Source organism: Neofelis nebulosa, chromosome 15 (assembly GCF_028018385.1).
Source record: "Neofelis nebulosa isolate mNeoNeb1 chromosome 15, mNeoNeb1.pri, whole genome shotgun sequence".
Classification (NCBI taxonomy): domain Eukaryota; kingdom Metazoa; phylum Chordata; class Mammalia; order Carnivora; family Felidae; genus Neofelis; species Neofelis nebulosa.
In genome coordinates this window covers 5,082,286-5,105,134 of record NC_080796.1, presented here as the reverse complement: position 1 = coordinate 5,105,134, position 22,849 = coordinate 5,082,286, and the positions used below count along the sequence as shown (strand labels likewise).

Here is a 22,849-nt window from a genome sequence, read left to right as displayed (position 1 = left end):
CAGGGGGCCACTAGGCCCAGGTCAAACTCCAGTTGTGCCGTTAGCGAGGTGACCTCAGGCCTCAGTTTCCTCATCTGTGAAATGGAGATGACACTCACACCACCTGTCTGGGCTGCCATGTGCGGACTTCATGAAAACACACGCACAGCGCTCAGAATGGGGGCAGAGGCTCAGACCCACCCTGTTTTGTAAAAAGAGCTCCACTCCCGACCCCCTTCTGCTGCTGGAGACGTTTCCTTAGAATTTATCATGGCCTGACTTCCACTATACATCCGAGGGCATTTAGTGGCCATCTCTAGGACGCTGACTAGGCAAACAAACAGCATGTGCTCAAGATATGTTTGGTGATCACTCTGATTATATTAGTAGCACTAACACCAGCAGCTAAAGTTCACTGAGTTTTGACCCAGGCAGTGTCTTTAAGTCCCTTGGACGTCTGATCTCATCTGCTGTGTGTTTAAGGCCAGGGTGGGCAGTATTTTCCGGAGAGGGTCAGACAGCAAACACTTCAGGTTCTGGAATAGGACTGCCAGATAAAATACAGGCTGCCCAGTGATACCTAAACTTCAGATACACAAGGAATTTCTTTTTTTGTGCAAGTATGTACCAAATATTGCATGGACCATACCTATGCTAAAAGATCACTTGTTTTCCTGAAATTCAGATTCAAGCAGGCAATCTGAACTTTAAAAAAAAAAATTAAGTTTATTTATTTATTTATTTAGAGAGCGGCGGCAGAGAGGGAGAGAGAATCCCAAGCATGCTCCGCCACGTTGGTGCAGAGCCCTATGCAGGGCTCAATCTCACAACCCCCAAGACTGTGACCTGAGCTGAAATCCAGAGCCTGAGTCTTAACTGACTGAGCCAGCCAGGTGCCCCGCACCACCACCACCACCCGCCCCCACCCAGCAAGCTGAATTTTCACTTACTCCATCTGTCAAACCTATTTTCAGGCCACACAGAGTCTCTGTCCCACTGTCTCTTGTTTTTATAACCCTCTTTTAGGATGTAAAAACCATTCTTCTCTGCTCAAGAGCAGTTTCACAAAAAGGCTGGACTTGGCCCAGGCCACCCCCTGGTATAAAGCCCCCAGCACTGTGCCTGGGGCGCATACAAGGCCAAAATAAAAACCAGCCCGGTTGCCACCTGCTCCTCCGAGGCCTGCTGCCTCAGTCCTGACTCAGGGCGGACCCCACCCCAGCTGGGGTCCCAGGTGGTCGGCGCCTGGCAGTGCAGGTGGGCGAGTCACGCTGAGCCAGCAGGAGCTAAAGAGACGGAGGTCCCTTGACTCTCGCATCTCCCAGAAGCCCACAGCGGAGAGGCTGGTTAGTGCAGGACATCTGGAGGGTGTCAGGGTGGCTTTAAAAATCGTTCTCGGCATCTGGACAAAGTGAAGAGGAGAGGGGAAGAGCAGAGCGCAGGTTTTGCTGCTCTGCCTCCCCTGCGAGCACCCTGGATGCCAAGGACCTAGCGGGCAGCGTCTCCGGCTGTGCCTTGGACCACGGACCGTCAGACGCTGCTCCCCAAAGGCGGCGCCATGAGCTCCGCTCTGTGCTCTCGCTCACCTGTGCCTCCGGCCAGGTGCCCCTCCCTACATGCTCCAGCGGGCAAAGTGCAATTCAGGCTTCAGCCCAGATGTCCCCTCCTCCCGGGAGCCTTCCTGGACTCTCCCTACCTGAGCAGGGATCAGCGTACCTCTTCCATGTTCTGTGAACAAAATCTCTTCCTACATCTTCCCCCAAAACCCAGGGGGAGGGGAAGCTCTCTGTCTGCTGATGCCAAGCTTGCAGGCTGTACCCCAAGAGCGGCCGGGCAACACTCCCCCTCCCTGCAGAGACAGGCGAAGCATAAAGCCAACGCACAGAACATCAGCACAGAGACAGGAAAACAGAGAAGGTCCTCATGACATCATTGGGACCCCTGGACAGAACTGCACCTGAAGCTGGCAGTCTGCACCCCAAATTCCCATACCCTTGAACCAATAAAATCAGTGTTTGAGCCTCTTTCCCTTTTGGCTGTGTGTTTCTAGACTTCTTTATTGTTCTAGCGAGCTTTGCAAGGGATTCCCCACAGTGAAATGGGTGAAGCTGGCTACAGCACGCTGCTGTGCTGCTTCTCAAGTTGTGTGACCTCAGTCCAGCCTCTTAACCTCTCTGAGCTTCGGTTTCCTTCATCGGTAAAGAGGAGTTGCTACCTGTACCTACTCGACAGGAAGCCTGCTTTGTGGACTGGTGATTTAGAGCAGTGGTTAATACGTGGGGGTTGTAAACATGTCTTTATTTCCCAAAAAAGGGAGAAAGAAACAAAAGAAAGAAAAAATGAACGATAGTTGCTATAATCTGAATTTACTGATGACACATAACTTAATAATACAAACTAAAGGACCATTCATTCAAGGTCCCGGGCATCACCCAAATCTCTTGAACTCTTGGGGCTTCAGCTATCTGGCTGTTTTTAATTTAAGGTTTTATTTATTTTGAGGGAGGGGGAGGGAGAGAGAGAGAGAGAGAGAGAGAGAACAAGCCAGGAAGGGGCAGAGAGACAGAGAGAGCAAGAAAGAGGGAATCCCAAGCAGGCTCCCTGCTGTCAGCACAGAGCCGACCCCAGGACTGAGAAATCATGACCCAAACTGAAATCAAGAGCCAGACGCTTAACTGACTGAGCCACCAGGCGCCTCTCAGCTACCTGATTTTTAAAGGGAGGCTCACTGCAAAGGGAGCTGTTCCCGTCCTTTATAAACCTTTATAAATCTAGAGTTCCTTCGAGATTCTGTGAGAAAAAAAAGTGTAAGAACCTATTCACTTGTCTTCCTGTACCTACTAGAAGAAAAACACACCGCCTCCCACTGGAGTTCAGCACTCTTAGCTGCTGACACCCAGGGGCACAGAGTGCTTAAGTGGCAGGGCCAGGAGGCTCACGAGGGTGTTGGACCTTCTTTGGCTGAGGGATTACTTCCACGGGGCCAGTGACCGACCAGACCCAGAGGGGAGATCCAGCTGCCCACCTCAGGATGGCGAGGCAGTCAGGCGAGACTCAGCCTCCCTGACCTCCATTTGAGGGCTCAGTCCTTTGGACCCCAAGAAATACCCCCTTCCAGGTCTACAACATCCCGCCCCCCAGCCCAGGGCTTACCCAGGAAGAGCAAGATCCTGTGCTAAAACATCTGCAAGTTCGGATGTGACCAGACAGGGCAGCAAAACATCCTTCCGCAACTGATTTCTTTTTATTTTATTTATTTTAGAGCGCAAGAGAGAGCGTGCAAGTGGGGGAGGGGGTGGGTGGGGGTGAGAGAGGAGGAGAGAGAGAGAGAGAGAGAGAGAGAGAGAGAGAGAATCGTAAGCAGCCTCCATGCTCAGTGTGGAGCCCAACGCAGGGCTCGATCTCACGACTGTGAGATCATGACCTGAGCTGAAATTAGGAGTTGGACACCTAACTGACTGAGCCACCCAGGTGCCCCTCAACTCTCAAAGGGTAAGCCAAACACAGTGCCTGGTCCCTTCATAAATACTGGTGAATCTTCGGCAGCGATAGCACAATGTAGTGCCGTGTTGGTACGTGACCCCCTGCCATCCCATACGTGAGGAAACGGAAGCCAGAAAGGTTCGTGAATCTGCCAAATGGCAGGGCTGGAACTTGAACTCAAGGCTGTCCAGCTGCAAATCTGGGACCTTTCCCCAACTCCACCTTCTCTGAGTAGCTCATAACCACATGCAGGTCATTGGCTTTGGCTCCAGGGTAATGCAGCGCAGGGTTCTAGAGCCAGAACCCCAAGCTGTACCACTGACAAAGTCCGTGGTAAAAAAAAAAAAAGCTAATTTTACATATATATATATATATATATATATATATATTTTTTTTCCCCCCCCTTTGTTCCTCTGTTCTGATTGTTTGTTGTTTGATCGGGCATTTTCTCTATACTTTTCCAGATCCCCTTCTTCATTTTCCTCCCTCTCTTTCTGGATTAAGCCCTATAGCTCCTTTGAGTCACTGCCTAGTCTTTTTTTCCACTCCTGTCATTTCTCTCTTTGTTTGGGCTAAGGATTCTTCACCACCCTCTTCTCCTTTTTCCCAGGATTACTTCAACAAACAAATCAAAACACACCTGGTGGAAGGCCCAAGCCACCACTCCAAGTAGCGAGAAAAGCAGCCAAAGATGCACCAAAAGAGTGCACACAACACACTCCAAAAACATTTGTTCAACTGCCAGGCCCTGGACCGTGTAGGACCCCTTTTTAATATAGTAGTACTCACAGGTGTGGGACACAGAACAAGCTATTAAAACACAAAAAGGGCAGGAATCAGGCCAACACGACGAAATTGAAGAATTCTCCTCAAAAAAATTCCAGGACAAAAGGACAGCCAGAGAAGTGCTCAAAAGAGACAGAAACAATATATCTGAGCACGTTTTTGGAATACCACTCATAAGACGCATAGCCGGGCTTGAAACCAAGCATAGAAGACAGCAGACAATCTACTGCTTCAGAGATCAAGGACCTAAGGAATCGTCACCATGAACGCTGAAAATGAAATGGTGTAAAGGAGATACAAAGTAAACTAGATGCAGTGACAGCAAGGATGGGAGAAGCAGCAGACAGAATCGGTGAAACAGAAGATACAATTGTGGACAAAGATGAAGCAGAGAAAGGAAAGAAAGGAAATTACTAGACCATGAGGCAGGTACTAGAGATCTAATTGACTCAGTGAGATGAAATAACAGCCACATCATAGGGGTCCCAGAAGAAGAAGAGTGAGAGAAAGGGGCAGAAGGTTTATTTGAACAACTTGTAGCTGAGAACTTCCCTCATTTGGGGAAGGAAACAGGCATCCAAGTCCTGGCGGCACAGAGAATTCCCTTCCAAATCAACAAAACCCGGTCAACACCACGACATGTCAAAGCGAAACTGGAAAAATACAAAGATCAAGAGAGAATTCTGAAAGCAGCTAGGGACAAACGGGGCTTAATCTGCAAGGGAAGACACATAAGGGTAGCAGCAGACCTGTCCAATGAAACTTGGCAGGGCAGAAGGGAGGGGTAGGAAACAGTCAATGTGCTGAACGGGAACATATGCAGCGAAGAATGCTTTCCCCAGCAAGGCTGTCATATGAATAGAAAGAGAGAGAAAGGCTTCCCCAGACAAACAACACCTCATGGAGTTCATGACCACTAAACCAGCCCTGCAGGAGATCCTAAGGGGCGACTCTGTGAGTGGAAAGCAGCAGAGACGACAAAGGACCAGAGGCCTCACCAAAAGCATGAAAGCTTCAGATAACAAATGACACTAAATCCATATCTTTAACTAATCACTGTGAATGTCAATGGACTCAATGCCCCCATCAAAAGACACAGGGAATCAGAATGGATAAAACACAAAACAAAACCAAAGAACAAGATCCATCTATATGCTGTCAACAAGACACTGATTTTAGACCCCAGGACACCTCCAGATTCAAAGTGAAGGTGTGGGGAACAACCTATCATGCTACTAGAAGTCAAAAGAAAGCTGGAGTCGCCATACTTCCACCAGACAGACTAGATTTTAAACCAAAGACGGTAGTAACAGATTCAGAAGGGCGTTTTATCATAATTAAGGGGTCTATCCATCAAGAGGACCTAACAATTGCAAACGTTTATGCCCCAAAGTGAAATGCCCACATATATGAATCGATTAATCACAAACATGAATAAATGTATACATACAAATACCATGATTGTAAACGACCTTAAGACTCCACGCATGGCAATAGACAGATCGTCAAGGCAGAAAATCAGTAAGGAAACACAGATCCAATGTGTCATTGGACCAGATGTATTCAGATACCCATAGATATATATTGGCCTTCATATATACATTTATATACCTGGATATCAACACCAATATATTGAGATCTTTTCATCCAACAGCAGTAAGAATGCACATTCTTCTTAAGTGCACATAGAACATTCTCCAATGTAAGTGACATCCTGGGTCACAAAACAGCCCTCCACAAATATAAAAGGACTGAGATCATACCTTGCATATTTTCAGATCACAACAACGGGCACTTGCTCATTCTTTCTCTCTCTCCCTCCCTTTCCAAGAGAAATACAAACATTACAAAAACATTTAGCTCAGCTCCTTCCAAAAAAGAGAAAAAAAGAATAATAAACCTTGTGGGGCAATGAGTCATGGATGAAAACCACACACAGACAGTAGAATTCCATAACCAATATGTTGACAATGGAGTTGACAGAAAGTGATGTGCTAAAAGAACAGACACTAAAGAAATGTTTTCTGCAAGGAAATATTAGGGTAGGGGTAAACCATTAAAAAAGAGCATGGTGGGGGGGGGGGGAAACGTCGGTGGCTCAGTCAGTTCAGCGTCCAACTTCAGCTCATGAGTCATGATCTCACGGTTTGTGGGTTTGAGCCCCACATTGAGCTCTGTGTTGACAGCTCGGAGCCTGGAGCCTGATTTGGATTCTGTGTCTCCCTCTGTCTATGCCCCTACCCAGCTTGCACTCTCTCTCTCTCTCTCTCTCTCTCTCTCTCCAAAATAAATAAACTTAAAAAATAAAAAAATACCTTAAAAAGCATGGGGGGAGAACAGGAAAAAAGGAAAAAAATTATAAGACATGACCAATCAATCAAGCATGAGCTTAAGACTTTGATTCACAGTATATCCCTTATAATACTGACTTTTATCACTCTACAGTTATCTGGTTATAAATACTGTAATAAAGAATTTAAGTTTCTTCACTATAAAATAAATTGTTCAATTACTGGCATCTATCACTTCCTAAAAGCTATAAATTCTTACTAGACTAACAAAAGAACAGAAAAAGAGAGGTTCCTAACACATCAACCTTCACTATGGAGAAAGAATTGGGAATGAGAATTCTAGGAAGAAATGGGAACCTTCAAAGGACTTATGTAATGGGACAAAGATGGGGTTGAAAAATCAAAGGCTGAGGACTTTTTCTCTGCAATTCTAAGCTCACAATGGGAGGATACTAAAAATAATACGGAAACCTTCTTTCGTATGTAACTCCTGATTTTCTCAATAGAATTCATTTGCGTTTATACGTATTAAACACTAAATGGAATATAAACTGAAGCCTTACTTTTTAAATTCACATATTTAATTGTGACATATCATGCGTATTTCATTACTTTTCAAATTCCATTCTACGGAATTCCATTTCCCTACTCCTTTATTCACATTCAACAACTATGACATTGCTTCTTACAAGCAAGACTTCATTCTAGGAGCTCCAGGAGTCAAACAAGTGTGTTTCCTAACCTCCAGTAGCTTATAATGATTTAGGGGCTTTGAAATGAATATTTAACTACATATCAGATGTCTGAAACTTTAAATTTTAGAATCAGACACAAGGACTAGGAGGAGATATTTTTAAAAGCTAGGATAGGAAAGATTTCTGAAATTAGAAATTTGACAACTTGGCTATGAAGAGCCTCTGCTCATAGAGCTACTCTTTTCAGCAAAATACGTATTCTTCAGGGAGATGCACAATCTTAACTTACTCTTCATGGAGTTATTTAAAAATACAGGGGAACACCTTTGTAAGGTAAATGTTGAGAAATAATGCAAACATCTAAATTTCTACATTTTCTAATATTATTTTCGTCTAAATATAGAACAAAGGATAGAGACCAAGGAAAATCCTGTATGTCACCAAAATAAAACTTGCCCGGGGCGGGGGCCACGTACAAAAGATACTCAGACCCAATAAGATTTCATTTAGGCATGAGTATTATCAGTCATGTTACTATCACAGTAAGAATCCTTATCCTTAACCAAATGTCGTATTTCCTCCATTATGGGGAAGCTTTTCCCAATATAATTTGACGGTCATTATATATTTTCCAGCCCATTCTTTTCTCAGCCTCCACCTATAGGATTTACCGAAGTAAAACAAAACAAAACAAAAAATTCAACGTGTCATGTATCTGTAAAGTGGTTTGTTCTTGCTAACTTTCCATTACACACATAAAATGATGATCCACAGGCTACTGTTAAATTTTAAGAGTAAATAATGGAGAAAACTAAATTCAGAGCAGGAAGTGAGTTTCACAGGAGGGTACTTTACCTTGGTACCGAAATCTAAGTCTTGGCTAGGTGATGTAGGCCATGAATCATCAGGACCAGGTTTGTCGGAAAGCCTTTAGAGCAAAAATATACAATAAAAACATGTTCATTTATTTAAAAACAAAATTTCAAAAATTAAGGGAAAGGTCAGCTGTTTATTCAACGAAGTTTCTTGGTATAATTAAAAGTTGGCCTTTGGTTTTTTCATTAAGTTTTATTTTCATTCCAGTAATAGGAACATCCAGTGTTATATTAGTTTATTAATATAGTGATTCACCAACTCCATACTCACCCCGTGCTCATCATGACAAGGGCACTTCTTCATCCCCATCACCTCCTTCAACCCTCCCACCACTCACCTCCTCTCTGGAAACCATCTGTTTGTTCTCGGCAGTTAAGAGCCTGTTTCTTGGTTTGTCTCTCCCCTTTTTTTCCTCCCTTTGCTCACTCGTTGTCTCTTAAGTGCTACATGAGTAAAATCATATGGTATTTGTCTTTCCCTGACTTTCCTTACCATACTACTCTCAGACTCCATCCAGGTGAGCAAATGGCAAGATTTCATTGTTTTCTGCTTGAGTAATATTCCAGTGTGTGTGTGTGTGTGTGTGTGTGTGTATGGATATACGTATACACACACATACATACATACAGGACTTCTTCGTTCACTCATTTGTCAATGGACCCTTGTGCTGGCTATTGGAAATAATGCTGCAATAAACACAGGGGTGCGTGTGTCCCGTGGAATTCGTGTTTTTGTATTCTCTTGGGTAGTATCCAGTAGTGCAATTACTGGATCATAGGAGAGTTCTGTTTTTAAGTTTTTGAGGAACCTCCATACTGTTTTCCACAGGGGCCGCACCCATTTGCATTTCCACCAACACTGCAAGAGGGTTCCTTTGTCTCCACATCCTCGCAAACACTTGCTTCTTGTGTCCTGGAGTTTAGCCATTCTGACAGGTGTGATGTGGTATCTCGTTGTAGTTTTGGGGAGCATCTTTTCACGTGCCTGTTGACCATCTGTATGTTGTCTTTGGAAAAATGTCTGGTTATGTCCACTGCTCATTTTTAAACTGGGCTTTTTTGGAGAGGGGGGTGCTGACTTGTATCAATCTTTTATACATTGTGGATACTACCCCTTTACTGGATTTGCAAAACATTTGCAAACATGTTCTCCCATCCCAGAGGTTGCCTTTTAGTTTTCACGGTTTCCTTCACTGTGCAAAAGCTTTGTAGGCTCATGTAGTCCCCCAAGTTTGTTCTCGCTTTATTTCCCTTGGCTCAGGAGACATAACTAGTAAAATGTTGCTACAGCCAAAGTCAGAGAAATGACGGCCTGCGCTCTCTTCAAGGATTTTTTATGGTTTCAGGTCTCACACTTAGGTCTTTAATTCATTTTGAGTTCATTTGTGTGTATGGTAAAGAAATTGGTCCAGGTTCATTCTTTGGCATGTGGCTTGTCCAGTCTTCCCAACACCATTTGGTGAGGAGACTGCCTTTTCCCCGCTGGATAGTCTTTCCTGTTTGTGGAAGATGAACTGACCATACAGTGGTGGATTTATTTCTGGGTTTTCGGTTCTATTCCATTGAGCTATGAGGCTAGGTTTTACATCAGTACCCATCAAACTGTTTGGATTACTACAGCTTTGGAATAAAACTTGAAATCTGAGATTGCGATACCTCCAGTTTTCTTCTTTCGCAATATTGCTTTGGCCATTCAAGGTCTTTGTGGTTCTATACAACGTTTAAGATTGATTGCCTAGCTCTGTGACAAATGCTGTTAGTATATTGACAGGGACTGCATTACATCTGTAGATTGCTTTCGGTAGTGTAGACACTTTAAAAATATGTATTTTTCCCATCTATGAACATCAGATGTCTTTCTCTTTCTGTCAACTTCAATTTCTTTGATCAGGGTTTTACGGCTTCCAGAGTACAGGTCTTTCAAAATTTGGACCCCGTTTTAAACAAGCTTTCAGTTCTCTATTTTGCCTCCACCTCTCCTAACCTGTGAAATCTCCAGAAAAGACCCAGTCTGAGTTTCCATGACCAAGTGTGACTGGCAGGGAATTCTCTGAAATGGTTGAAAATTAAATCTATAAACGTTACCACAATGACTTCTCACCTCACATCTGTCAGAATGGCTCAGTTTCACCACACAGGAAACAACAAGGGTTGCTCAGGTTGTGGAGAAAAAACAACCCTTACGCACCGGTCGTGGGATGTAAACTGGTATCGCCACAGTGAAAGCCAGTATAGACGGGCCTCAACAAATTAAAAATACAAATACCATGGGATCCACTAATTCTACTACTGGGTATTTATTTACCCAAGGGAAATGGAAATACTAATTTGAAAAGATATATGCACCCCTATCTTTATTATAGCATTATTTACAATAGACAAGATATGGAAGCAACCCAAGTGTCCACCAATACATGAACAGACCACACACAAACGCAAACACACACACATACACACACACACACACACACACACACACACAAAGGAATATTATGCAGCTATAAAACAGAAAGAGATCTTGCCATTTGCAACATCATGGATATACCTTGACGTAGGAGGCTAAGTGAAATAAGTCAGACAGAGAAAGACAAATCCTATATGATTTCTACATAGAGGTGAAATAGATTCTATGTAGAATCTAAAAAGGGGAACAAATGAACAAACAGAGAAAAAGCAGAAACAGGCCCATAAATGCAGAGAATTGACTGTTGCCAGAAGAGAGGGCCGGTGGGGGGATGGACAAAATGGGTGAAGGGGAGAGGGAAGTTCAGGGTTCCAGTTATAGAATGAATAAATCACAAGGCTCAAAGGTACAGCACAGGGAATCTAGTCAGTGGTATCGTAATAGCATCATACATTAAGAGATGGGAGCTACGCTTATGGCGAGCATCATGGAACATCCAGAGTTGTTGCATCACATATTACATTGTGTGTCAGGTAGACCTCTGTTTAAGTAAATATACCAAAGTTAATGTTTCTATGACATGAGTGGAAGTACTAACTAGAGATTAAAAGATTAAAAGTTCCTAAGGCCAACTTTGTTCCTCCACTGCTCTTGCCTTATTTAGGTCCATAATAACTGGCAAGACCTTCCAAGCCTTCAGGGGCATTCAGCTACCCAAGGAGAGAGACTGTGATCAAAATGGTCCTGGTTGGGGCGCCTGGGTGGCGCAGTCGGTTAAGCGTCCGACTTCAGCCAGGTCACGATCTCACGGTTCGTGAGTTCGAGCCCCGCGTCGGGCTCTGGGCTGATGGCTCGGAGCCTGGAGCCTGTTTCCGATTCTGTGTCTCCCTCTCTCTCTGCCCCTCCCCCGTTCATGCTCTGTCTCTCCCTGTCCCAAAAATAAATAAAAAACGTTGAAAAAAAAATTAAAAAAAAAATGGTCCTGGTAGTTGTGCCTCTATTTCTCTATACGCTGCCTGAATATTTTCTTCCCAATGAGCTCCCACTCCTACATCACTCTTCCACACGGTTCAGTGGCATTCTCCAACCTTTCAATCTTTAGCCTATGAAGGCACACACTCCTACAACAAGGATGGGCTCAAATGACCGAGGGTAGGAGCCATGTCCTGCTCCTGGAAAACAAGCTAATTGGGAGTCTCAGTCATCCGCACAGTCACCTCAACATAGGCATGTTATCACCTATCCAGATGAAGCTCCCTTACTGGTTTGACAAGTCAGTCCTACCCCTGCCCAGCCCTACAGGTACATGGGAAAGGCATCACAGATTTAGGAAAAGAGGTGGAGTGAGGAGACAGCTTGCCTCGGGCCATACATCTCTGTTGTTCAGAATCTCCACCCCCCACCCCCAATTCCTTCAGAGGATCTAAGCCATCCTCCCTAAGTTGGGGTGGAAGTCGATGATATCATATTTCTATTTGCTGTAAACAGACTCTTCCCAGAAGCTCAAATGATTTTTAATCTCTCTCAACAGAAAATCTGAGGTATGCTCGCACCTTCAATGAACAAACACACACAAAACCAGAAATCTGGTCACGACCCTCTTGAACACTCTAGTTGAATATGCCTTTCTAAACAACTCCCCTAATCCTGGGTCCTTCATTCCTGTCTTTCACCTTTATCTCACTTGGCATAAACCCCCACATTCTGACATCTCTTCTAAAACTCATTCCTATCCAACTCAGTGTTGTTCTTCTTGAAACCTGGTCTCCTCTGCTAATACGATTATAACTCTCCTTCACTGTATTCATTAGACCCACTATCCAGCTTTCTATTATTAAAACATTTGCCTGCAAAATGAAGACAAAAAACAAAGAAAGAAAGGAAAGAAAGAAAGAGAAAAGAACCCAAATTGAAATCTCATTTCTGTCACTTATCATATCCAAATAGGTCACTTCAATCTCTTTTGAGTTTCAAATTCTCCATGGAAACAACCATTGGGCAAGGAGGTTAAACAGAGGTTGAAGTACCAGAGGGTATTTTGATGAATTAATCTCTGAGGTTCCCTAAATTGTGAGATTCTAAGTGCTTCTGATTTGGCCTCTGGAAAAATGGAGAGTCCTTCACTGGCAGAAGTGGAAAAATTAATGGAAAAAAAAATACCAAGAAAACCAAAGAAGAAAGTAAAAAGGCAAAAACACAGTACAAAAAAGTCATGGGAAAAAACATCTCCAAACAAAGAAAAAGCTTCCTAGAACTAGTCAAGGGTACTAGCCCAAAGGGAAACCAGACTGGAAACTTAGGCAACAGAGAATCATATAGCAATATCCTCGAAAGAGAGGCTGAATTTAATTAACATAACATGGTCTACAACTAGATATCCTTCCCTTACAGAAAAATGATTTGTCTCAGAAGAGGAGATATCACCATATCTAAGGCGCTGCCTGACGAGATCTTGCTTATTATGTGAAAGCTGTGACACCATGGCCACAGCTGACATCTACCCTAAAATTTCTGATGGCAAAAACATGGGAGTAGTTACCACTGCACTAATTATTTTGTTAGCACTAGTGGTCAAATATATAAGGGCAAATGCTTGGACTAACCTGGGTTTTTAAGAAAACCCTAAATTAGAGTTCCGACACCATTACCTTTGACATTCTGAGTTGATCTGCCCTAGGATCCGGATCTTCATCTCAGGGCTGCTGAGGAACCAAGGAATGGATGTGGAAGCTTCACGAGCTGATGGGCAAAGCCCCTCAGCTACCCATTAACTATGGAATCATGGGGTGAGTAATCAACTTCCCTAAACCACACTTGCCAAAGAAATAAAAAGTAGGCTACAATAACACAGCTACTTTGCAAAGCTATGCAATGACTATATAACTGAACAGATGATACGCATAGGATATAGTATCTAGTCCAGGGTAGAACACTCAACAACTGCTTTTGTTCTCTGCGTTCCCTTAGGAAACACATCATTTTCAGTTCATTCATTTCCTTTCCTTTCATTTTCCTTTTCATTTCATTTCATTCCTTTATACTTTGAGAGTGAGTGCACACAGAAAGAGGGAAAGAGATCCCAAGGAGCCTGTCAGCGCAAAACCCGACCTGGGGCTTGAACTCACAAACCTGAGGTGAAATCAAGAGTCACACCCTTAACCGGCTGAGCCACCCAGGTGCCTCAACAAATGTCATTTTTACAAATCCATACAAATCCTACCTGGTTATAGAGTCTTCCTCAGCATTCTTATCTGCTCCTAGAGAAGAAGGCAAAATACATGTTAAATCAACAATTGAAAAATAGAGGAAATTACAAGTGTACGCCTTATGATTTGTTAAAAAGTATTGCTCTGGGACCACACCTGGGAACCCACTACACTGAATGTTATTATACCATTCGTAGGCTTAAAGCACTAAGAAATCTTACTTTCTCCTCTTTATTGACCGAAAGCAAGAATAGGTTTCATCGGAATTTGACACCTACAGGTGAACTGATGTTTCCAATGACCATCACTGACCGACTCTATGACACTGGAGGAAACTGGTATCGTTAGGAGAATGATTATCATGAGCTGACAATGTCAAACTGAAACTAGCATGATTTTTCTGGACTTCCACTATTAGAGGAGTTAAAAGACAGTATCTTTATTTTGCTCTAACACGGCAGAACTTCCCCAGCCCCTCAGTAGAGACTGTTCAGTTTTAGGATGAAACACCCCTCACAAAGTGTGCTCTATAGCTATTGTCCTTTACAGCATGGCCAAACCATAGCAAACACACTCTCCCTGACCTTATTTCCAATGGCAAGGTAAGTAAGAAGGATTTGGCATTCCACTTTGATAAAGTTCTAACCTCTTGGGACTGTCTCCTTCCATTGCTAGAGAGTCTATCTACACCCACCGCACATCACAGAGGAGGATGCTCCCAATGTGAGTGCTATGTAGTGGTTCATGATGTCATTTTTCTCAACCCTCCCCATTAGGTGACACACATCTAGAGAAATCATGCTTTTTTTCATGGAAGGCAGAGGTCATCAGATCCTCTCCTGATGAGCAACAAAAGAAAACAAAGGGCAAAGAATGTCTTGAATGCCTACCTTCAATTACCAGGGAAGTTTAACTTTCTAAACATTCAAAGGTATCCACTGTATGATTCTAACTATATGACATTCTGGAAAGAGTAAGGCTATGGAGGTAAGGGTTGGGGTGAATGGAGGGATAAAGGGGCACAGCACAGAGGCCTTTTAAGACAGTGAAACTCTTTCACACGATACCACAAAGGTGGATTCACATCATTACACATTTGTTAAAACTCACAGAATGTATAACACCAAGGATGAACACTAATGCAAATTAGAGATTTTGCCTGAAAATGATGAGTTAGTGTCCATATAAAATGCACTGCTGTTCTCGGGGTGCCTGGGTGGCTCAGTTGGTTCAGCGTCCAAGTCTGGATCTGAGCTCAGGTCATGATCCACAGTTCGTGGGATCAAGTCCTGCATCAGGCTCTGTGCTGACACCACAGGATTCTTTCTCCCCTCTCCCTCTGCCCCTTTGCTGCTCACACACATGCATGCTCTCTCGCTGAAAACTAAACCAAGGAACTGAAAAAAATGTACTACTAAAAAGGGACCACAGTCGTGCAAGATGTTGACAACAGGGGAGGCTAGGCATGTACGGGGGTATGGTATATGGAGACTCTCTGTACTTTCTATTATATTTTGCTGTGAACTTAAAACTTGTGTAAAAAGTAAGGCTTATTAAATGTATAGAACAACACCAACAACAAGACATGGTATCCACTGAAGCTACTCTTAGCATATATTAACGCATGATACAGTCACCTTGAAAATGAAGATAGAGATCAAAGTAACACAGTAGGGGGACTGTCTCCCATATGGAAGTATATGAAAATACATAAAGCAAAATGCAAAAATACAAAAGTTATTTGTATACTTAGGCAAGAAAACAATTGGTGAATATGATCAAATATCTTATAACTATAAACAGGGATTCAGCACTATAGGAATCAAACCTGGGTTTTCCTTATAATTAAGAGATTTTATTCTAATTTTAAGTCGAAAATCATTATGTTGATCATATCTAAGAATCCTAATGAAAGCTTAGCCACATAAAAAAAGATTATAATGAACTAATATTGCCCTAGTAATTTTTGTGCAAATACCTACCTCATATGGATGATGAAACTGAAACCAGTACCATGGTAACCATCATATTACTTGCTAGCAAAATAAAATCTTAAGACAGCACCAAAAATTAAGTCAGGGCTATAATTCCTATGCAGAACAGGTTTCATCCAGCGGGCCAAAGATGGCTACCCTCCGAACATCCTACTTGAATGACTGGCCCTTGGTGGTTCCCTGGGATCTTGGATCTCAGGAGGGTTCCCACCATTCCCTAGCTGGTTAAGAGTCACTCACTCTGCCTACGTGCCGGTACAATCAATGTGCTTCAGGCCGTACACTTGATTTCCTTCTGGAAACCTGGAATTTGGGGACATGCTAAGGAGAGGATGCCTATGTGATTAGCATTTGATGAAACCTCGGGCACTGAGTATCCATAAGCCTCTAACTGGCAGACAACATTTCACTTGTGCTGCCCTAATTGCATGCTGGAGGAATTCACATCCTGCTAACTCCATAGAGAAAGGGTTCCTGGAAGCCTGCGCTTGGTCTCCTCTGGCCTTCACCCCATGCAGCTTTCCTCTGTGGTGATTGGCCTTTCTAGCCTATCCCCATACCAATCCACAGGCATGAGTACAACTATATGCTGAGGTCTGGGAGAGCTTCTAGTCAATAATCAAATCTGGGTGTCGTTGGGGTGTCTCTAACACAACTGCGTTATATGAAATTTTTATTATTGGGGTTGATGTCTTACACGTGGTTACAGTCAGAAGGTTATGTCACAGAACACCTTTTCTGGAAACTCTTTTTCTTGGTATTTGCCTTGAAAATTCCTACATTCCTATATACCCATTTGAAGAAAGGTTTAAAAGGAATAGATGAAATCATGATGTCAGAAAGTGTGAAACAAGCAAAAATCCTATTTTAATCAGAAAAAAAAAAAGAGAGAACCCTGGTGGTTGCCACTATGTTCTACCATATACAAGTTCCTCTCAAATATGAAAAATCAGTTAATTTTCTCCCACTAACTAGGACTCAGTTCATTTTTTCTGGCAGATAGGAATCAAAAGAAGTAACAGGGATTGTTCTAGAAAAAAACAGAACTGTCAGACCCAGTATAACAACATATTACTGATTATAGTGTTTTGTTTGTTTCTTTTCCTTAATTTCTTAGAAAATTAAAAATATAGTTCACCTATTAAAGGCAGTTATTGCCAAGATAATCAAAAAGTCATAATTACTGTGTCCTCATTCCTGCTGCTCTCCTCTGTTCATCTGATAAAGTCCTACTCATTCTTCATGCCCAATTTAAATGCTGGCACACAACCTGTAAATCTCTGAATCTTCTGAGAGTTCTCTCTCACCCCCTAACTTTTGATATTCAGGAATCACAAATTCATATTAACTATAGTGTTTCGGTCTCTGCTTTATCTTTCCCCTGCCAGTGCCGTAGTCAAACATGAGTTCTTAACTGATAATTTTCACAGGGGAAAAAATGCCACCAAATATTATTGGTATTTCTTAAATGATTAAAAAAAGTTAACCAAAACAAATGAGAAAGACACAAGGCCCAGAAACAAAAATTAACGGAGTAAATTGAACCCCCTGACGTTTTCAATCTACACAGCTGAAAGTTTCATAATGGACTAATACTAGGCTAAGAAAACAGGAGCTTCCTCTGCCTCCCAGTCTCTATATGTGGTTTCCTATAAGCGATCCTCCATATGAGGCTTCAGAAAACTACGGCCACAGGCCAAATCCAACCTGCCATCTGGTTCTGTAAACAGTGTTTTCTTGGGGCATAGTCCCATGTCTTCACTTACACATTGCTATGGCTGCTTTCACACTACAAGGGCAGAGCTGAGAGACCACATCACCTAAAATATTCACTGGCTCTTTAGGAAAAAGGCTTGGTGATCTGTATTTTATGCATCAACCAGAGTGTCCTAACTCAAATCTAATCTTATTAGTCTTCTGCTTCAAATTCTCCAAAATCCCTGCATCAAATACTGCTGGCTCCCTCCTTCTAAGAGCCATTCCGTATTCTTCATTCTTGCTGGAGAATCACAACTTTATTTGGATATTTATTGTCTCCATACACAGAGAAGGTGGCCTCACCCTGGCTTCAAAAAGAGAAAGGATTATTCTAAGCTAATCACAGTACCTGATTTACCAGGGACCCGTTGAGGAATGAGTGTGTGACCTAACCTAGTGTTTAAAATGTTAGAGGAAGTCTACTGCAAGCCTCTTCCTAGTGAAAAGAAACACCTAAAGAAAAGCAGTCTTTCCCACCCACCGGGTGTTCCCATGAGAATATGATACCTGGAACCGTTGCTAATTAGCCACCCCAGAAAGGAGAAATAAAAATACCACCAACTCCAAAACTGAACAAGAGACGACTGGCATCCTGATGACATCACTGAACCATCAAAACATTTCTGGTTCCTACTGCTTTAGTCACTGATAGAAGTCACCTATTATTTGCCGCTAAAAGCATTCTACCGAAGAAATTTCCCAAGGCCTATCGGGTAAGATCTACTCCTTTCTATAGCACTAACAAACTTCCATAAGCTTGTCTTACCTAGGTACTCACCTCATTCCCAACCATTGCCATAGCACACGTTTTCTACCAGCAAAACCCAGCTGCTCCTAAATCCTGCTAAGTTCACTCGTACACCTTCGCCTCTGCACTGCTGTGTACTCCACCAAACACGTAATCGTGATAGTTTACAAACACTGTCAAACACACCAATGTTGGTCCTTCTGCCTCTCTACCTGGCAAACTGAACTACTCACTCTGCACGCTTACCGTAGGTTCTACCCAGTCTTTGAAAACTCGGATTCCTCACCGGGAACTTACGGTAACTGGAACAAATGCCAATACAAAATAACAATGATAATTATAAGCTCTACGAGACTCTGGCACCTAGAAAGCACTAAATAGAGTAAATAATACAAAGGACAGTGGTAACAACAAACTCCTGGGGTGCAGAGACTGGTTTTGGAACGTTTGTATTCTACAACAACAGGATAACACTTAGTAGCTAACAGGCACTTAAGAGTTACTTGTGAAGTGAACAAATGGCCATGAATAAAAATGAATTCCTTTGAAAATTATTTTTAGGGGCGCCTGGGTGGCGCAGTCGGTTAAGCGTCCGACTTCAGCCAGGTCACGATCTCGCGGTCCGTGAGTTCGAGCCCCGCGTCGGGCTCTGGGCTGATGGCTCGGAGCTTGGAGCCTGTTTCCGATTCTGTGTCTCCCTCTCTCTCTGCCCCTCCCCCGTTCATGCTCTGTCTCTCTCTGTCCCAAAAATAAATAAAAAACGTTGAAAAAAAAAAATCTTAAAAAAAAAAAAAAAAAAAAAGAAAATTATTTTTAAAAACCACAGAAAGTTTCCTGTTTCAAAAACCCCAGGGACAGCTCTATTCTGTTATGAGCACCTTAATGATCCAAACACTGTCTGCTCGATCTCTGTCTTTCCTGTAACTTCCAAAACTAACTTACAGAAGGTCTTTGGTAACAGCCTACCAAGTTAAAGCTTTCTTCCTACTTTTCAGATGGTACAGTGCACTAGTGTCCGGCTTCGGCTCAGGTCATGATCTCACGGTTTCTGGGTTTGAGCCCCGCATCGGGCTCTGTGCTGACAGCTTAGAGCCTGGAGCCTGCTTCGAATTCGGGGTCTCCCTCTCTCTCTGCTCCTCCCCCACTCCTGCTCTGTCTCTCCTTCTCCTTCAAAAATAAATAAAAACAGTACAACATTTTTTAAATAGAAAAAAATTAAAAAGCAACTGACTGTTACGCCAACAGTTCCAGAAAGAAGGGTGGGAGGTGTCTCTGGGAAAGGCTGTGACAGGCAGGGATGTGGCTCCTCTGAACCCAGAAAATGGGGAGAAGGAAGAGTTGACTTGACTCCCCGATTTCTAGGCAAAGAGCTTCCCTATGCCACTCCACTGGAGCCTGGCTCTCTGATACTGGGGGGGAGATGTTCCCCAAAGAGGTGGGCAGAGAAAGGGAAGGAGAGAGGAAGTCGGCTTTGGTGGGACATGGGCTTGTGGCCATGCCCTCAGGGGGCACCCGGGCTGAACAAAGGGCTGACAAACAGAAGACCTGAACTTGTCCTTTACTTGTTCTCTGCCCTTGGGACATCATTTATTCTCTCTGGGCCAGTTTTCACATCCGTGCGATGGAAATCATCCACCACCCGTGCTGACATTGCAGTGCTGCGGACACGTGGATGGACACGTTTGGGTTATGAGAGGTAAAAACCTGGCTCTGTGCCAGACAGACCTGGGGGTGAAGTCCCTGGCTCCGCACCCTGTCGGCCGTATGCTCTTGAGCAACTCACGCCTCCCCTCCAAGCTCGGTTTCTCTGTCTCTAAAGTGGGGACAGTTGCACTCACCTCAGAAAGTTACCTGTCCACACAAGGTACGGCACAGAGTAGCCTCCAGTAAATGGAAGTTCTGATTCCTGAAACGATGTGCCCCAAGAAAGACAGAATTCAGAATCAGCCACCAACTCACTACTGTAAGCCGTGCCTTCTGACTGCAGATCCGGAGTGAATGGGCGCTAGAGGCCTTTTGCCCAAATCTGCGAGGTTCTGTCCCTGCCCCCCTGAGGCACCAAGGGGGATGCCACACAGTCTCTCTGATCAGGCGATGGCCTTGGCCTCCTGTCAGGCAGAAAGCTCATTCCATGCCCCAAACTCGGCTGCTCCCAGGAGAGAGGATGCACGCCCACACCTCTGGTCACCAGGGGCAAAGTATACCCACCCCACCACCCCACCCCCCCTCCCCGCGGCCAATAATCCAAACTAGACTGACATGGGTGGGACCTCCAAGGACGCTCCTTCTCCACGTGTGGAAACTGAGTCCTTGAGAGGGGAAAGGACTTGTCCAGGGCATCGAGGGAGCTGCTGGCAGAGCTGGGACCAGGGTCCCAGCTGGAGCCCTGCCCAGAGGCAGATGCCTTGTTCACACATTCTTCTGCCTGTGGCCCCCACTCCCAGTTGAACAGCCAACCATTTCCTTGAAAACACAGCCATTCCAGTTGCAAACATCTGGAGAGCACATATTACAACCAGGTTTGGTTAAACAATGAGCAAAGAGTCTGCAGGTTTTTAACCTGAAGGCTTTTCGGGGAGGTGCTAGAGACACCCTCCCCTAACATAGTCATCAGAATATTGTAGGTCTGTATGTTTTGTTGGAAGGTGGTCTATCTACACAGAGCTTTCTTCAGGTCCCCACAGGGCCTCTAAGAGGGCTAAACTGGAAACATCTGGGCCTTTCTGAGGAATTCCACACATCCCACCTTATTCCGAAATGCGAGAATGAGGGGTGCCTGGGTGGCTCAGTCGGTTAAGCGTCCGACTTTGGCTCAGGTCATGATCTCGCGGTCTGTGAGTTCCAGCCCCGCGTCGGGCTCTGTGCTGACAGCTCACAGCCTGGAGCCTGCTTGGGATTCTGTGTCTCCCTCTCTCTCTGACCCTCCCCCATTCATGCTCTCTCTCTGTCTCAAAAATACATACACGTTAAAAAAACAAAAAAAAAAAAAAAAGAAGAAACGCTATAATGTACAGTCAGCCCTGGATCTGATTCTTTCAACAACGCAGGACGCGCCACACCTAGAGACCTACACGCAGACACATATGCCCGAGCTTTCTGCGCAGGGAGGGGCAGCAACCGGTCCCGGCTTCAAGGCTGTCCTTTGGTGGCTGTCTGCCACCAGGCGGGGAGGGGCTTCTTGGTGCTCAGTGCTGACACCAGAGGCGGACACCCTCAACACACATCCACAGGCGCAGAAATGAGGCCAGCCCCCAAGGGCTGCGGGCATTTGTGGTCTCAGGCTGAGGACTCAGGATACAGGGCTGGGGCAGCTCAGCAGTGGCGGGGTCCCAGGATGTGAAGTCACGTAAGGAAGGCAACAGACTCACACACAATCACACGTACACGGTCACGGCCTCTCCCATGTACACAGAGACTCATGCATCACGCAGATGCACCTCATACTCGTGGAAACACATAAACACACAGACCCGTGTACACGCAATAAGAAGATGTACTTGGATATCTCCAGACCGATGCACAGACATTCTCAGAGGCACACACTCACAGCCACATGTCCTCGCCCACAGAGGCGTGTGCATGCTTTACACACACGCACACACACGGTCCAAGCATCTAAATGCTTCCCAGGAACCAACCACTACGGATTCTCCCCTCTGCGGGCAGTCCAGGGCTAGAAGCTAAAGGCTGGACTGGGTTCCCAGTTGGCCCCAAGGAGAGGGAAGGGGCAGAGGGACAGCTGAACCTTGCTTGCTTCTCACTCTACTGCATGTGGGGGTGGGGTAGGGGCTAAGGGACACCCAGCTGCCAAAACAGCAGGGGACGAGCCCACAAATGGAGTAACCCACTTGCCAGGGGCTTTCAGGGATGGGGGCGGGGGGAGTCTCTTGGCTCCTGGGGGTGGCTCCAAGCATTGAGAATTTGCGGGAAAGGGCAGATCTGGGATGAGGGGCATTTTTCCAGTGAACCTTTCCCCCCTTCCGAAGTCTGGTCTCCCTTCTGCAGCTCCATTCAGCCCCCCACCACCCAATACGCCCAGTCAGCACCCCCAGGCGCTGGCCTCACCTGACTGAGACCCAACCACAAGAGGAGGTCCTACGCACACATATCCAGGGGTGCCCCACACGCGGGGGGCCCTCCCGCTGCACCCGCCCCTGCACGCAGCATAAAAACATCCAGAGTCCCCCTATACCCCCACCCCCAAACTCGGCCGCCTTCAGTTCCGCGGGAGGTACATACCCAGCCAGGTGAGCCCCAAACCGGAAATGGCCGTCCCGCCGCCGAAACCGGCTACCTCTCCTTCCAGACCCTTCCCCGGGGGGCTTGGAAGCACCCTCCCCCAGGATCGCGCCCCGAGCCCCCGCACCCGCCCCCGGCACCCACCTCCTTCTTGACGGTGCGCAGCAGCCTCCGTCGAGTGTCGGCCTGTGGGACGAGACGAGGGGGCACACGGTCAGCCGAGCGCTGGGGACGGGGCCGGGGCTGCCGTCCCGCCGCCCGCTCGCCCTGCGCCCGCTTAGCTGAGGCGCCGGAGGCCATGGCCGCTCGCGCTGCGTTCCAAGCCCAGGCGGCGGCGGTGCCGGCTCTCTGGCTGCGAGGCTTCAGCCGCGTTGGGGCGGGGCCGAGCGCC

At 45.2% G+C, this 22,849-nt stretch overlaps 1 protein-coding gene across 1 annotated transcript in view; it reads right to left on the bottom strand.

The window, feature by feature from the left end:
• Nucleotides 1-22,849, bottom strand: part of LOC131495892 (small G protein signaling modulator 1-like) — a 51,535-nt gene extending 28,686 nt beyond the window's left edge. The window contains exon 1 of the mRNA XM_058701063.1: nucleotides 22,603-22,849. Coding sequence (XP_058557046.1) covers nucleotides 22,603-22,758 — 156 coding nt within the window. The 5' untranslated portion in view covers nucleotides 22,759-22,849. The remainder of the gene's footprint in view (nucleotides 1-22,602) is intronic.